The sequence below is a fragment of the Podarcis liolepis genome (genome assembly GCF_965112155.1).
Source record: "Podarcis liolepis genome assembly, chromosome: 10".
Classification (NCBI taxonomy): domain Eukaryota; kingdom Metazoa; phylum Chordata; class Lepidosauria; order Squamata; family Lacertidae; genus Podarcis; species Podarcis liolepis.
Window position 1 is genome coordinate 39944555 of NC_139562.1, and position 17979 is coordinate 39962533.

General features: G+C 42.4%; 1 protein-coding gene across 1 annotated transcript in view; it reads right to left on the reverse strand.

Moving 5' to 3' along the window:
• The window catches only part of TMTC2 (transmembrane O-mannosyltransferase targeting cadherins 2), a 197425-nt gene that overhangs the window by 20535 nt on the left and 158911 nt on the right, over positions 1-17979 (reverse strand). The window contains exons 10-11 of the mRNA XM_083463090.1: positions 12037-12151; positions 8938-9001 (exon numbers count right to left, since the gene is read on the reverse strand). Coding sequence (XP_083319216.1) covers positions 8938-9001; positions 12037-12151 — 179 coding nt within the window. The remainder of the gene's footprint in view (positions 1-8937; positions 9002-12036; positions 12152-17979) is intronic.

The window sequence follows — 17979 nt, forward strand, 5'->3', positions numbered from 1 at the left end:
GCAGTCTGCTCAACACTTCTCTGACGTCTCTCACATGTTGCTCCTCATTCTCCGAATACACCAACACATCATCTAGGAAAGCAACGCAATTCTTGTAGAGCAAAGGGCCCAGTACGTGGTTCATAAAAGATTGAAAACACGCTGAGCCTGCTTGTAATACAAATGGCATAACGAGGTATTCAAATGCCCCCAAAGGGGTAAACATGGTGGTTTTCCATTCATCCCCTTTCCTTATGCGTATCAGGTTGTACGCCCCCCTTAGATCCAGCTTTGTAAAAATCTTTCCCTTCCTCACCCTGGTCAAAATATCATCAATTCTGGGCATAGGGAAAGCCACCGGTTCAGTCACTGCATTTAACCTCCTAAAATCACATACAAGTCTCGGCTTGTCCGCGTTTTTTTTGTCCACAAAAAACACTGGGCTACCCCCTGCTGCTTTGGACTCTCTGATGAAGCCTCTCTTCAGGTTCTTGTCAATAAACCCTCGCAACTCCTGCATTTCTCTGTCTGACATGGCATACAACTTGCCCACGGGAAGCTGTGCTCCAGGGAGTAAATTGATCTGGCAATCAAAGGGTCTATGAGGTGGTAGTTGGTCAGCTTCCTTCTCGCTGAACACGTCGCTGAGATCTGCATACTGTGGTGGTACCTTCACCTTCTCCATTACTTCAGTCCCTGCTAGGGTGGCTTGGGCCCCTGCTGAACCCTTTTCCCCTTTGCAGTGTTCTAAGCAATGTGCTGAACCAAAGGACACCACTCTTTGATGCCAGCCAACCAGCGGATCATGTAGAGCTAGCCAGCTCATTCCCAAAATAATGGGAGCGCCTCCCAGGGTGGCCACATTAAACGCTATCAGTTCTGTGTGCCTTGCCACCCTCATTATCATTGGGACAGTCTGCAAGCTGACTCCTCCTCCCAACAACTCCCTGCCATCAATCGTGGTCACCTGCAGGGGGTTGCTTAAAGGGATAGTCTGTATCTGGTGTTCAACAGCAAACTCCTTGCTCATAAAATTGCAGGAGCTGCCTGAGTCCAATAGCGCCTTTATTTTTAGGGGGTGCCCATTTTGCAGCTCTAGCGACACTTCAATCACTAGAGCAGGTCGAGGAGCTTCTGGCACGGGCACTTTCACTGCTCTTTGGCCTGGCTGCAGTGCCCCGATTGTGGCAACCAGGCGTTGGCTTTTACCTGCTCCGTTCCCCCCTGTTCTCCCCCCTCAACAGCTCCCACCATCCCTTGCCATTCCTTCCTCTGGGGGCAGACTCTGGCAAAGTGGCCTGGCTGTTGGCAGAGATAGCATTTCCGGGGGCCCTTTCCCTCCTTCTTAGCCCCCTCGCTGGTTTTTGAAAATGCGCGCGCGCGCGCTGTTCCAATTTCCATCGGCTCTGCCGGCGGGAAAGCTGGCTCAGGAATGTCTGGAATGCGGAACTCCTTCCAACGTTCCCCTCTCCCTTCCCGCCTCTCCAAGGCTCTTGCCTCCTGCCGCGCTCCTATGGTCAGCGCAGATTTGGTCAGCTGATCCATAGACTCCGCCCTGGGGCTCCGTGACAGCTCGTCTTTCACCGCCGAAGAAAGACCTTCTTCAAATAGCATTTGAATGGGTGCCGCCGATAAATCCCAACTCAGTCTGTGAATCAGCATAGTAAACTCAGTCCAGTACTCACGGACAGATCGACTTCCCTGCTTACAAGCCATTAGCTGTCTGCGCACCGCCCCTTCCTCAATATCGCTGGAAAACATGATATCCATTGCACGAAAGAACTTCCTCGTGTCCTTTAGTATGTCATTGTGCGTTGCCATTAGGGGTCGAACCCAGTCTCTCGCCCCTTTCTCAAGATGCCCAATTACGAAAGCAACTCGCGATTCCTCATCAGGGAACTCATCGAACTGCACATTAATGGCATATTGCATCTCTGTCCTAAAGGCATGGTAATCCTTGGGGTCCCCCCCAAATTTTTGCACCAATCCTGGTACCTTTCTGGGGAATTGAGTGGCTCTCCCCTTCTTGTCTGCATCCTGAGCCCTTCTCTCCTCCAGCCTCGCCGTCTGCAGCGCCAGTTGGACCTCCAACGCTCGGTATCTATCTTCCAAGCTTGGACCAGCTCCAGCCCCCGCTCCTCCGGTTCCGGTTGGTTCGCTCATGATGCTTTCTCTTGCACAGGCAGCGTACAGAGACTGTCGGACTGCTGTTAGGGATTGATTAGCTGCTTGTGCGTAAAAACGTGCTCCCTCAGAGTTTGTGCGACCCCACAAACCTCCGTGTGTGACGGAGCTCCTCAGACATGTCTGCTCTAGTCACTAGTAGAGTCCGACAGTGGCTGTCTGCGGAAGCGTTTCCAGCAAAGGAGCTCCTTAACGGAAACGCGTCTCCTGGACTCACGGCGTGACAGTTTCCGGCGAGGTGTGGGTCTCCCTATGGGAGACTCAGATACCTCCCCACTGTTCTTGCTGGAAGCTTCCCTGAGCCCTCCCTCCTGCTCGCATTCCCTCAGAGACCCACTCCTCCCCCTGCTGGTCCCTGCTTCAGCTGTTGAGTCTCTTTCTTCCTCCCTGAGTCCCTCCACCACCTGATGCTCCGATGGCAGTTCCCTGACAGAATATTCTGCCCAAACCAGGCTTGAACCCACAACCTTCTGATTAAGTTTCATGCTCTACCAACTGAGTTATTGGTCGTTGGCATATTGCCTAGGAGATCCACACAGCTATCATGATGAACAGTCACTGACTGATCACACCAAGAAAACAAAGGGAACATACATAATTATTTCAGCGCTAACTATGAAGTGGATCCAGCTGAGAGGCAAGGGCTGCTGGCTCATGGTCGCCAATCAGCTTCACAGCTGAGTGGAGATCTGAACCTGGGTCTCCCCAGTCCAGATTCTGATATGCTAACAGTTACACACACTGGACACTGTTTTAATTTGGTTGAAGTAAATTTGGCATGATCAATATTTCTCCTCAAAGTACCCTCCCATGACGAGGGCTGCTTGATTCAGGCTGGAGAAAAGCACTGCGGACTTTTAATTAGTTGGACACGTAATGAAATAGAAAGTGCCATCAGTTATGAAGACAGCACATGATAATCATTATTAGGAGGCACCGCAATCCGTTTCTTATTAAGAGGGTTATTAACATAGCATAGTTTGCTGGTAATAGAAACCAGAAAGCTATGCAAAAAGATGCTGGGAAATTCCATGCGTGGCAGAGACCTTTTATTCTTTCGTAAGACTTCCTTTGTGCAAGACAGCTTGACTGCTTTACTTGCTATACCTTTGAACAAAAAAAACAACAACACATTTCAAGGTGCTCAAGATATACTGGCCATTTACATACACGGAACTCTCAAGCTGTAATTACTTTCCATCTCCCAATAAAGCTGTACAGTGTAAGCTGCTTTTGTTTTGCCCAAAGCTAATCCCAAGCCTCTCATTTGGGTGGGTGGGTGCACACTTGTGTGTGTTGCTACAGTAAGATATTCAATCAAAGCTTTTTGAAGTGGTAGAGTGGAAACAGCTGCATCTGACAAGGTGTGAAGGCATAAGTTTATAGCTGTCAAAAGTTGAAGTTTGTAAGCTGGACTGATATGAGATCAGGAGGTTGATAGCTTGTAGGCTGTGGCATCTTCATAAGGAATGCACCAAGGTTGTGGGCTAAAAACTCTATGATCTAGTAAGCTTTTATTTGATATTCTAGAGGCCAGACTTCAAAGCGCCTTGTTAAGAGCAGATGTGTGGGTAGCTTCAGTAACCTTCTTTTGAAGGTATTTTTTTAGTTCATACATAAAAAACCCAGACATTGAATGTTGCCTCTTTAGAGAACTACTGCTCCATCCAACAAAGACATAGGGTTCACTTTGACGATGCAAGTTAGAGAATCACAGAGTTGGAATGGATCACAAAGGTCATCTAGTCCAACTGCCTGCAATGCAGGGATCTTCTACCCAGCGCAGGGCTTGAACCCAGGAGCCTGAGATTAAGAGTGTCATGCTCTACCAACTAAGCTATTTGTGTTTTTGAAAAGGTCATTAGAATGAAGGAAATTAGATTTTTACAAACTAGCCTAATATATGCTTTTAAAGTAACTAAATCCTGGTTTCTAAACATACAACAAGAATTACCAGTAAGGTCTTGTCCCTGAGATGAATACATTGAGGAACACTACAAATTGTGGTGACCAAACAACCCAGATAAACTTTCTTTGAAGAGGCATTTCTATCAATCATAGAGAAATAATACTTTGCAACAGACTACATGTTCTGATAATGCCGCTAAAGGTTCATATGGCCACAAATTTTCTGAGGATGAGCAGAATTTCTATGTTTTGCTCTGTAAAGCCTTGGTGAAGACTGAAATCAATACATTCTGATCTGCAAAAATGTCCTCATCCATTCATTTCGGGGGGGGGGGCTTTTCAGAAACCCTTTCTGCCCAGACACTGAGGTCCAGCTCCGAGGGCCTTCTGGTAGTTCCCTCGCTGCGAGAAGCCAAGTTACAGGGAACCAGGCAGAGGGCCTTCTTGGTAGTGGCACCCGCCCTGTGGAACGCCCTCCCACTAGATGTCAAAGATAAAAATAACTACAACACTTTTAGAAGACATCTGAAGGCAGCCCTGTTTAGGGAAGCTTTTAATGTTTAATAGGTTATTGTATTTTAGTGTTTTGTTGGAAGCCACCCAGAGTGGCTGGGGAAATCCAGCCAGATGGGTGGGGTATAAATAATAAATTTATTATTATTATTATTATTATTATTATTATTATTATTATTATTATTATTATTATTTCCTATAGGTACATAGAAGCCAGCAAGTAGGAAGAATCTGAAATAGATGCCAATTTGCAGGTGATTTAATACATTATGCAGGGACAGATCTGGGTTAAGTATTGAGTGTAAACTGAACAGAAAGATGTTGCTGCCTAGTATACCTGTATTATACATGTGCTTGCAAAAATGTATTGCATTCGCACTGTACATTGTGCTGTGTACTCTTGGACTTAACTGTACACCTAAAAATATAATATATGAAGTGACCTTAAGTCACCTGTAGTCTTTAACACTTGCTACTAACCTATGCACACTTCCAGCAATTTATTGTATTACTGTAATAAATGAGCTGGGAAGAAAAGGCACTTCCTTTCTTCCCTTCCACATCTCAATTTAGCCAGAAGGAATCAGTTTCACTGACAAAAGCTCTGGGCAGAACATCTGAAGCGTGGCATTATAAACCAGTAATATCCTATTATTAGAGTGCCTATTTCTGACATCTAACACCAAGTATCCTTTCTTCCCGCTCTGTAAAGCTTTGTAGCATTTTATGGCAACTATTTCAGTCAAAACAAGTTAGTTGAATAGGATCAATCATTCTGTCTATTTCTGATGTTCAAGCCAAGAGTGCTGTGGCAAAAATGGGATGACATACAAGGAAGACAAATGATCAGGCTTGGGGGAACCCTAAGATTTCCAGAAGTACTAAAAAAAAGTAAAATATGTGGGAGGGGGGATGTCCCCTCACACCAAAACACCTCAGCTAGTACTGAGCATGCTGAATGGCTACAGAATGAACAATTTTTCAGCAGGGAGTCCGGGGCAATGGATGGAGAGGCAGGAAACCGCAGTAGCAGCATCCCACACTACTATATTAAACAATGATGCATAAAACTTAATTAAGGAATGAAGCACTTCTTCAATAACAAATACATTTTTTAAAAGACATTGTTTCCTTTTCTTTTTAGAAGTGTTTCTAAACATTTTAGTGTTACTTACAAAAATCAACAGGAAAAGCAATTCATACACATGAAGCATGAATTCCACCTTCAACATGAATTCTATAGTCAAGCTTCCTCACGCAGATTGGAACTGCTCTGCATTTCCCTTAAATGTGTGGTATTAAAACCCTGGCAAAAGGTACATTAGCACAGTGTAAAATAATGATTAATTGAACAACCTGTAGCTATCCACAGAGTCATGCCCACTCAAGTAAAATTGGACTGAGAGAATATGGTAAAATGGAAGAGGTTGTTCCATCCCTAGCAAACAGAGTGGGGGTGGACTGTTTTTCAATTTGTTTCCATTTTTATTTATTTTTTAGTTTCACAGATCTCATAGTTCATTCACCTGAATCACATGTTCAGAAACATTTCCGTTTCTATTCATCTGAATTGCATTCATTCACTAGTTAGTTTTTTCCATTGGTTTCCAGTGAAAACACCAAAGTTACAGGCAGCAGAATAGAAAGCCCAGGCAACCCTATGAAACTATGTCAATAATAACATCCCCTATATAAGACATATCAAATTTCAAATAGATGAGGCAAAGGGGGCCTCTCATATAGGCAATTATATAAAAAATGATCCTATAATCTACCCATTAATTTCAGCTGGAGATAGCTGATTTTTTTCTGCCTGTGACTTCTATATTGGACCATTTCGATCGGATACTCCCTACTGATGTGGATAGATTCCTCCAAGTTGGTAGGCCCACCACCTGCCTCCTTGATCCGTGCCCGTCTTGGCTGATTAGGGAGTGTCCAGATGTTGCGCGGACCCCCCTGGTTGAAATTATCAATTTGTCCCTTGACACGGGGACATTCCCAGGGGAACTGAAGGAAGCAGTGGTGCGTCCACTCTTAAAGAAAACTTCATTAGATCCCTTAGACCTATCCAATTACCGCCCAGTTTCAAATCTTCCATACCTGGGTAAGGTAATTGAGAGAGCGGTTGCTGAACAGCTTGGTAGGTTTCTGGAGGAAACATCGGCATTAGATCCATTTCAGTCCGGTTTCCGTCCTGGTTTTGGGACGGAGACGGCTCTGGTTGCCCTAACAGATGATATCCGTAGACAACTGGATCGAGGCGGGTCAGGACTGCTGATCCTTTTAGATTTGTCAGCAGCCTTTGACATGGTCGATCATGATCTTCTGGACCATCGCCTTGCAGACGTGGGGATACAGGGCATAGCCCGTAACTGGTTGTGCTCTTTTATCTCTGGTCGGGGACAGAGGGTGGCACTGGGGAGGGAAATGTCGTCACGCCACTCCTTGGTGTGTGGAGTGCCGCAGGGCGCAATTCTCTCCCCAATGCTTTTTAACATCTTTATGCGCCCCCTTGCCCAGATTATCCGGAGCTTTGGGCTGGGCTGTCATCAATATGCTGATGACACTCAGCTCTATCTGCTGATGGATGGCCACACCAACTCGGCCCCTTACACACTGACCAGATGCTTGGAAGCTGTAGCTGGATGGTTTCGGGGGAGCCGATTGAAACTAAATCCTTCGAAGACAGAGGTCCTATGGCTAGGTCGGGATAGCATGGGGATGAGGGACCAACTCCCTTCTCTTGCGGGGGCCCAATTAGTGCCATTGCCTTCCGTTAAGAGTTTGGGTGTAATCCTTGACGCCTCCCTTTCCATGGAGGCCCAAGTCACAGCAACAGCCAAGGCGACATTTTTCCACCTTCGCCGCATCAAGCAGTTGGTCCCTTACCTTTCCCGCCCCGACCTGGCCACAGTGATCCATGCGACAGTCATTTCCAGGCTTGACTACTGTAATTCGCTCTACGCGGGGCTGCCCTTGAAGCTGTCCCAGAAACTCCAGCGGGTACAGAATGCTGCAGCGACGCTCCTCACAGGGTCTCTGCCATGGGAGCATATTCATCCAGTGCTTTTCAAGCTGCACTGGCTCCCGGTGGAGTACAGGGTCAGATTTAAGGTGCTGCTTTTGACCTTTAAAGCCCTTCACGGCCTAGGACCCTCGTACCTACGGGACCGCCTCACCTGGTATGCCCCACGGAGAGCCTCAAGGTCCATAAATAACAACACCCTAGTGGTCCCAGGCCCCAAGGAAGTTAGATTGGCTTCAACCAGAGCCAGGGCCTTTTCAGCACTGGCCCCAACTTGGTGGAACGCTCTGTCTCATGAGACCAGGGCCCTGCAGGATCTGATTTCTTTCCGCAGGGCCTGTAAGACAGAGTTGTTCCGCCTGGCCTTTGGATTGGAGCCAATTTGATTCCCTCCCCCCCTTTTTTCTTTTTTTCTTTTCCTTCTCCTGCAATGAGGCTTCATTTTAATATTTTAATGTTCCATTATTTTAATGTTGTATTTTATTTTTGTTTTTAAGTTGTAATCACTCATCTTGTTTTTATTATTGCTTGTAAGCCGCTCTGAGCCCGGCCTTGGCTGGGGAGGGCGGGGTATAAATAAAAAATTATTATTATTATTATTATTATTATTATTATTATTATTATTATATTTTTCATCCTATTGCCTATTTCCAAACATACTAGTACCCACTCCCTCACCAGCACATCATAATTGCCACATTTCAATTATGTATGAAAAAGGATCCTCGTGTTATCTGTAACCTTAAAAAAGAGGCAAACAATATTTTTTCTATCTAAAATAAATAGTGCTTTCCATTATGTCAGTTTCACTGCTTTCCCTTTCACCCTTCCCTGTGACCTCTCTATGAACTGTAGATAGCACTGCAGTTTATTTTTTCAGTGCAAAATAATGCCTCTGGTGTAAAACAATTTAATAAAATTAACAAATTTCAGTCCATTTCCTTTCATTTTCCCTCCAAAAACTAATGAATACATTGGCGTTCATGCATGTTGTTTTTCATTTGTTTTCAGCAACTACCTATGCTTTTTAAGATTCAAATCTAGGCCAAGAAGCTGAATTTAAAACATACAAATAGTAAGCGGGAAATTGAGCATTTCTAAACACTGCATCAAGATTCCTGTCTGCAGCAATTGATTTGACAAATGTCAGAGGTTTCATCAGAATATTAATAATGAATAAATTATCTCTTAAATTATCCTTTGCAATATACGCTTAGAGATCAAACAGTCACAAAATTAAATTCTCCTCAGGATAGCACATTTTCTTGCACTACTATAAGCATAGCAGGCTTGAACTGTGCATCCCTCTCTACGGAAGTACTTACATGAGGTCTCAGCTCAGCTGCCATTTTATAATACTTCTCAGCTGCTTCATTGAGGCTAGCTTGTCTAATGGAACAGAAGGGGAGACAATTAAAGTTCAGTTGAAACCACATTGGGAACCTACAATTCTTCAGAGGGGAAATAAAAAATAATTTATTTTTACAATTAATCAACAATAATGATATTATTTTAAAAAATAGGGATTAATAACTGCTGCAAACAATTAATGCAGTTTCATGGTTTACATCTCTACAGCTTAGAGAGATAGATGATAAATAGATGATAGATAGATGATTGATTGATTGATTGATTGATTGGTAGGTAGGTAGGTAGGTAGGTAGATATAACTTTACATAGTTTTCAAACAAGCTGAAATTGCTTTGTGATGTATCTATTTACTAAATAGATTTACAAGCAGAGCAAACCAAATTCTGGTTGGCGAGTAGCAGGGTGGAGCAACAGATTAATCGTGGCATTGCAAGGCTTGCTGGAAGGCACGTGAGTAGAACTGGGGGGGGGGGGATTAGCTGCACTGGGCCATTCTGAGAAGGTTCTATCAGCTTTGGATACAGCAGTTCCACAAATGGTTCTGCTCCACCCAGCCCTCATAATGCCCCGTTTCAGGATCCTACACTTGCTAGCTTCGCAAACCAGCTTGTGGATAACTCAGATAAGACACACCTCTGTCTTATCCCAACCCCTTTCCAGCAGCATGTATCAGGGGTTAGGTTTGCTCTGTAAGGAGATTTGGCTATTTACTACTGCCCACTAGTTGGCTTGAGTGGTCTCAATCCCTGGAAACTGTTTAAAGGTAAATTCACCTATTTAAAAAGTAACTTCTTTCTCAGAAATAAATTACAGAACTGGTGCATAGTTTAACAAGAGAATTGATTTCCAAAACTTGGTAACTGGCAACTAAGAGAAAACAGGACAACAAATTGATTACTCAAAAGTTAATAATAAAAAAGACGTGCCCTAAGGGAAGCAGGTTTGGAAGATACCATTTTCCTCAGGCATAGTATGCTGAAAAAAGGGACAGCATTTGATTCCCCGCCCCCTTTGTAGTGCATTTTTTTACCATTTACACAAATGGAATTTAAGAGACACCTACAACAAAATGAATGTTAAGCTTCTTGCTAAAACTATTTTAGCAATGCAAACAAACCACACAAGCTTGAAGGAAAGTAAAAGAAGCCACCTGAGCATTAGAGCAAAGCTTCCTGAATTAGTCCCATGGGTAATTCCTACCAATCAGGTAGATTGTACAGATTGTACAGTAGATTGTACAATGTTTCTGGCTCAGTAAACCATAGTTTATGAAGTATTGGATCAGTGTGGTCCTAATTTTCCTTAACCCAGGATGTGTCTGCTCTTGCTACATTAAAACTCTGTTCCTCCTTAGGTCCAAGATGAAGAACTGTGGTTTAATATCAATTTACAAACCAGGATCTGAAACCACAGGTTATTAACCAGGATCTGAAACCAGTGTCAAACTGACATTTCATCACACTTCCTCGTTTCAGAAAGAATGATAAAGACTCTCCTCCCTGAAAGAGAGGGGAGGGGTTGTGGTCGGGAGCCCGAGCACCGCCTAGCAGGGGGCGTGGCCCCCTGCCTCCAGCTCACCTGGCTGGCGCTCACGCCCCACCCCCGGTGGCCACCCAACCAGGTGCCACGGAGGGGACGTGTTCAGCAGCCTTTTGCTGCAGCGCCAGCCTTTCCCCGGCCTCATGCTTTGTCGTCGGGTGGCGGTTAGGCATTGGAATAATGTGTTGTGGTGTGTCGAAGTGCTAGGTGTGGCCATCGCCTATGCCTTCAATTTTTAGGGGTATTCCGTTAAAGGAATCTGGGGGTCGTGTATTCCGTCCGATGCCTGCTTGGCGGGAGGCCTTGGCACGACCCTCGGTGACAGCAGGGGTGAGCCTATAGTTGGATTAGCATCAACAGGCTCCACCTACTGGTGAATAAACCCACTTGTTTCGATCCAATGCCTAAGCCAATGCCTTTTCATTGCTGTAACCAATAAAGTTGTGGCCTTTTCTAGCCCATCAACCATATATCACGTGTCCTTGTATCTTCATTTCACTACGCGGGGTCGGATCCTCAAACCACAAACTGTGGTTTAATGTAATCTAAGATTTGAGCAATAAAGCCAGTACGCAAGCAGAAGAAACAAAGGGAGAAATGAAGGCAGATTCATGGCCCCAGTACTTCTTCCCAGTTTGGCAGAATCTCCTTGCTTGATAAAGGATAAATGCACTTGCCCTTAAGCAGAGGGTATGACTTTGGCTGGCACTGGGACATTCCAGCTATGTTATCATGTTAATGAAATGTAATCATGGATGCAGCAGTAAGATTAAAAAGCAAGATAAATTAGCGGTGAATGAAAGAAACGAAACCCAAGAGACCTGTGATCTGCTCTTCACTTTATTTGAGAGCTATCTGTGTGGAATAGACCAGACGGATCTTCTATAGGGTGAAAGGTAGCTTCTTTTAAGTATGTGTGAAGGCTCTGGAGACCTCAGAATAAGGACTTTGGCAGCAATGGCAAAGAACATCATTTTCTGAGTCACTGGGTCAAACCTAAGGCAGGCAGAGTTATTATCCTTTTTTCTGCTGTGCCTCAGTCATATAATGGCCAAAGACAGTTCTGCTGATGCAGGGGATCTGAGGAAGCAATATGGATCTGAGGAGCTCTATGCCTGGTTCACCTGTCTAAGGAACTTGTCACTCAAGTAGTCCAGATACTGCCATAAATCATTCTCTACCTGCTCCAGAACATAACCACTGTCCTGTCTTCAGCCATTTTGCTAATTTCTGGTCCCTTCAGTCTTGATCTGTGCTTGGATTTTAGCATTTGGCTCTGACCCCACCAGGTCTTGATGCTATAAAACACTAATACAGTAAGACAATATCTAATTTAGAGACTAAAGAAGGGAAATCATCTTCACACGGAAATTAATTGTCTTGAATGCATGCATTTCATGTTGTCATTTGTTCAAAATGTGTTATCAAGCACAGAATTTTATATAATGAAAGTACAGATTTCAAAACCTAAAAATGAAAGGATGACAAAAAGTAAGAGACAAATACCAACAAACCTGAGCATGTGAGCTGCATTGAAGACAACATCAAACTCTGTGTTATCCAATTCAGCTGCTTTCTTTGCCATCTCTGCAGCTTCTATCAGGCGAGAATCTTCTAAGAGAAACTGGCCTGAAATACATGTAGCACTGATATGAGCTCAAAAGGGAAGGCACACACTTAAGTATGGGAAACAAAGTTAGAAAGGACTATTCTTTTACATATTACATTACTACCCTGAGTTACCTTGTCATATTAACTTCAGATGAACTATTACATAATAATTTGGCAAATATTTGTTTACATTTGCATTCCAACCTTTTCTCCAAGGAACATACTTCGTCCTCCCCAAAATCAGAGACAGAATGCTATGGTGGAATGGGAAGTGAACCAAGGTATTCCTTGGTCTAAATCCAAACCTCTTACCATTTCATCACACCAAAAATACTGCAGCATGGTACCATGAAAAACCTATTAAGTGACCCAGAAGCATTAAAAGGAGAATCAGCATCTATGTCCATACTAGGTGATGACTTGGTAAGATGACTTGCCACCAACAGTCTCAGACCCATTATTAGACTAAACTTTGCCTGAAACCGATCTAGAAATCCACTTCCTCTAGAAATGGCAAATGTTGTGAGGTAAACATCTCTTATCAATCATAGATAGATAGATATGGATATCGGCTGATAATTCCCTAAACCGATTAGATTGAGAGTACATCTTAAATAGTTGATTTTGCACTCTTTCTGCAAAGATGGAAACTTGCCCTCAGCATTTACAATCAGCTTGTGTGGTTGGGGACCTAAATCTGTTTAGTCTTGGAGTGATGCAATATACCAGGGAGGACATGAATAAAGTGCATGTGGTAAATTGTATCTCTACAATAGAGGTGGGAATTCTCAGGATCAGGGGCCAAATGCAGCCCTCTGGGATCTCCCTAGACCATTCCCTCCCCAGGCCCACACTTTGCGCCAATCCTGTTCCACATCCAGTTTTGTTCAACTAAGTAATACTCAGAGGAGATCCACTTAAATCAATGGACAAGTTAGTTATCAACTGATTTCAACAGGTCCACTCTTGAGTATTATTTAATCTAACGAAAGCCTATGTATTTCTCAATGTATCATTTCTGTGGATTGCCTAGATCAGCTGCGGACTACACCAGCTTTTATGAATGATAGAGGCTACAACAATCCCATGCACATAACATTCAAAGATTACTACAGAAAAATAAAAACAGTTTTAACTTTTAAAAATGGTAACAATGTACTTTTAGAGGCTAGCCGATGATTCTCCCCAATTATTATTATTCATTCGAAGTGTTGTACTTTAAAGCATAAAAAAATCTGATGCCAAAAATACTTTTAGCACTCCAGGATCTTTGTGATCCAGTCCTACTTACAATAATAGACTGATACATGTAATTTATTAACTGCATGCTATGTTAACCAGACTGAACCAAGAACAAAAATTAGAAACATTAACCAACAAAAACTCTGCAGGTTCAGCTACAGAGAACAGCACACTACATGATCAATTGTTCATTACATCAAGTGAGTGCATAATTACAGTAATTTAATGTGAATAATCAATTTTATTATAACACAGAATCATTAAGTGATTTACAATTATTAGGAAAATGTATTATTCAACGGAAATTAACTTCAAATCTCAGTGGTTATTAATAAAAGGGGTGCTATTTAGCAGAACATCTCTGTTGTTTCGTAGCTATTATAATATAAATCAAGCCTTTTTTCTATCTGTGTCAGTGGGGTTTTGGAAACCCTCCTCATTTTTCACCTTCATCCTTCCGTGCATTTAAGTACCTCACAGGCAAATCATTCTTTCATGAACCATATACAGTTGCCAGGTATTCTAAATAAAACCAATATTTTAACTATTATGTTTCCAAAAAGAAATAAACTTATAGAAGGGGAGGTCTGGTCAGGGATGGTAGGAGTTGTCCAACAAAACTAAGGGGCCCTATGCTGGCTACCCTCATGCAGGAGGTGTCAACTGTCAACCCCGAAAGAATCCTCTGCACATTATTTTAGCATATCAAGGGACTCATACATATTTGGCAAGGAGACTCCAAGGATTCTAGAGTGGCACACACAGTGTAAAGAGGCCAAATCAAGTGACTGCACAACTACAGCAACCTAACTTGAATAACCAAGAAAAGGTGACAACCCCAAACCACTTGAGGATCAGGATGAATATCTCTGATCCAGAAAATGCTCTGTATACATGGGTCACTGCACAGGGCAATTTTTCTTTTGAAAATACTTTTCAGTTAATAGTACTTAATTATTTCCTGAAGCCTTGAAGGGGGTTACTTGATGTTTAAGTGTTGCTATTCTGTCCTGGACCTGGAGCATGCACCAAAATACCTAAAATACCACCTAAAATACCACCACCATGTGTTTGCTACACAACCCTTTAACATTTGAGTAGGAAATTGGAAAACATTGGAGAAATTAAGGAGTTATTCCTCAAAGACTTACATTTTTTTTTAATAAGGAAGATTCCTAAATAAATGGGGAAGGAGTCATGTCTAGACTCTGCAGAAATATATATGTTGATATATGTATTGCCTGTTCTAGCAAATTGTATGAAATCAACTGCCAATGGATGTCTATGACATGATGGTTTAGTGGGATTACAGAGACCTTCCCCGCAACCCCATATAGAAATCTAAACATGTGACTCCAAATTACAATTAAAAATGTGTGTTTAATTACTGAGCAACCCTTTGAAAATTTCATCCAACAACAAACTAGTGAATAGTTATGGATTTATTTCCATGGTACAGAACAAAAGACCCTAAGCATCTTATTTTCTGTCATTTTGATGTTTTATTTATTCAACCCTTCTCTATCCTTAGCTGTATTAATCACAATTTGGAATATAAGACAAAATTCATATTCCTATACAGTGGTATCTCGGTTTTCATACGTAATCCGTTCCGGAAGACCGTTCAAGTTTTGAAATGTTCGAAAACTGAAAACTCAATAGCCGACAGCTAGGCCTCAGTATCTTGCACTCGGCGGTAGCTGCCTGGCATGTTTGACTTCCGAGGCATGTTTGAAAACTGAAGCATTTACTTCCGGGTTCACGGCAATTGAATACCGAAATGTTTGTCAACGGAGACATTTGAAAACCAAGGTACCACTGGACATCCTTGCACATGAACTTCAGTGGATTTCACTCTATTTCAATTTACATAAAACCTATATGGTGTTACAAAGGAAACATAAAAATGTATAGAGGGCAAGCAGATGAATATCATCAGAAGAAACTCTCAATACTTCAGAAATAAAATACATAATGCATAGAGTATGACTAGATTCCAAGTCACAAGTGACCATTTATTCCTTTTGACTCCTTGGTGAGCAGCACTAGAGATGTTTCCATCAGTTTTATATTCCCTATGTGTGCCAAGAGGTTCTACTTTGAGATTTACATTGGTAATGTGGATATATTTTCCTGTGGGTTTGCAGGGAAATATATATATGTGGGTTATGAAGTATACTTGCTCAAGCAGATGCATGAAGAGTGGAGAGCAAATGTTTTGAGTGTCAACTTGAGATATGCTTTTGCTAATGGTAATTGCTTTGGAGTCAAACTATTCATGCTGCTTGATAGGTGGTTTAAAATAAGAGCAGCAAAAAAAGGAAGACAAAAGGATGCTTAAGTGTTGGTTAAATCTATACATTTGATTGGAAAACTTACAAAACACCGCTCGCTTAAAGAAACAGCATATAGTCAAGTGAAGTGTGGCATATTGGGGGGGGGGGTTGGTCACTCTCTTCATTATCTTCAAATCAACTTATTTATTCAATTTTCAATGAACTTTCATAACATTGTTCTCTCCGAAACTTTCAAAACTCTATCTTCCACCAGGAAGTGTCAAATAGTGTCAATTTTTGTGCTGCTTCAGTCCACTCATTCTTGGGTTGCCAAATGGCTGTATCCTTTGTCACATATTTTTAAAGGAAGGGTCATAGCTCAATGGCATCTCCAGGTAGGGCTGCAAAAGACACTGGCCTGAAACTGCTGGAAGCTGCTGCCATTCAGTGTGGGACCAGGTATAGCCAAGAAGGTACCTTACAGATGTTGTGGACTACAACCCCCTTCACCCAGCCCAACATGACAAATGGTTAGGAATCATGCAAATTGTAGTTCCCAATTTTTGGAGTGCACCATGTTGGCTACTGCTGCGCAGATCATACAGAGTTGTTGACTAGTGGTCTGATTTAGTAGAGAAGCAGCTTCCTATCTTCTTACTTTATAGAATTTCTGGGGACTGACTTAAATACAGAAATTTATCTGTAGGTTAATCATGCAAGATTCCTCTCATACTTGACTTTCTGTGTTCTGTATCTCAGGTAGATAGATATGTAGTAATGGATATCTATTTTAAAGCAGTAGCCTCCTACTGAAAAGGTAGTCCTGACTTCACACAATTGTTACACTACTACGTTTTATAGCAGCAGTAGAGGACTGGTGGCCCATTGGATGTTGTAGCCCAACACCTCCCATTCATTCCAGCCGGCATAACTCATGGTCTGAGATGACAGGAATTCTAGAACATCCCTGCAATTCCACCAAATATTGTAGTCCAACACTTCCCATCCATCCCAGTTAGCATGGCAAATATTGGACTTAAACTCCCATCATCCCTCACCACAGGTCATGCTGGCTGGGTAGATGGGAAGTGTTGATACTACAATTTCTGGAGGACCACAGGGCTGTACTGAGTGATGACTCCATACAAGTATTCTCTCCTGAGTTTTAGTTTAACTAAATTTATATGCCATTTAGTACATCTGGAAGCCAATAAAATGCAAAGATAAAAAAAATGTGACAGAAAAGTCATTAAACCAATACATACAGTGAGGGGGGGGAGTATTTGATCTCCTGCTAAATTTGCCTGTTTGCCCCCTGACGAAGAAATGACCAGTCCATAATTTTAATGGTAGGTTTATTGTAGCTGTGAGAGGCAGAATAACAACAGGAAAAACCCCAGAAACCCAGAAGACATAAGTCAGAGATTGATGTGCATTATAATGAGTGAAATAATTATTTGATCCCTTTGCAAAAGATGACTTAGTACTGGTGGCAAAACCCTTGCTGGCAATTACACAGGCCAGACGTTTCTTGTAGGTGGCCACCAGGTTTGCACACATCTTAGGATGTATTTTGTCCCACTCCTCTTTGCAGATCCTCTCCAAGTCAGTAAGATTTCCAGGCTGATTTCCAGGGGGTTTCCTGTTGTTATTTTGTCTCTCACAGCTACAATAAACCTACCATTAAAATGATGGACTGGTCATTTCTTCGTCAGAGGGCAAATGGGCAAATTTAGCAGGGGATCAAATACTTTCCCCCCTCACTGTACATGCTAAAGGCCCTCACCCCCTTTTGCCAAATCACCCAAGAACATAAATTATCCAACCACATCAAACAGCCACCAAATGCCAGATAATTATTGCTAATTAAATGCCTTTTGGGTAGGGAGCATATTTGCCTGAAACTGAAAAGATAACAAAGTCAGTGCCAGGCTATCTTCCCTTTCACAGGCAGGGGACTGCCACACACACAAAAAAGAGCTTCCTTATGCTGACCAAAAAGCACATTTCCTATAGATGAGGTGATCCAGAAATGGAAATTTGTGGGTATGTATTGTTAAGATTCACTAGTTCTCTTGTACTTCATGGATGGGCTATTAGTAACATGCAGCTAAAAGCTGAATCAAGCCTCACAAGTTATAAATCTTAGACCAAAATGAGATAAGATAAAATAACCAACTTTTGCTTTGTACTGTTTCCATTTGCGTACCATGCCTGCTGTTCATTTAATTGTGCCAGTTGGAATGAGAAGGTAAATTAAAATAACTAAACAAAAACACATCCTGCAGCGGCTGTTGTTGCTCATTATCAATTCAACTTACTCAGTTT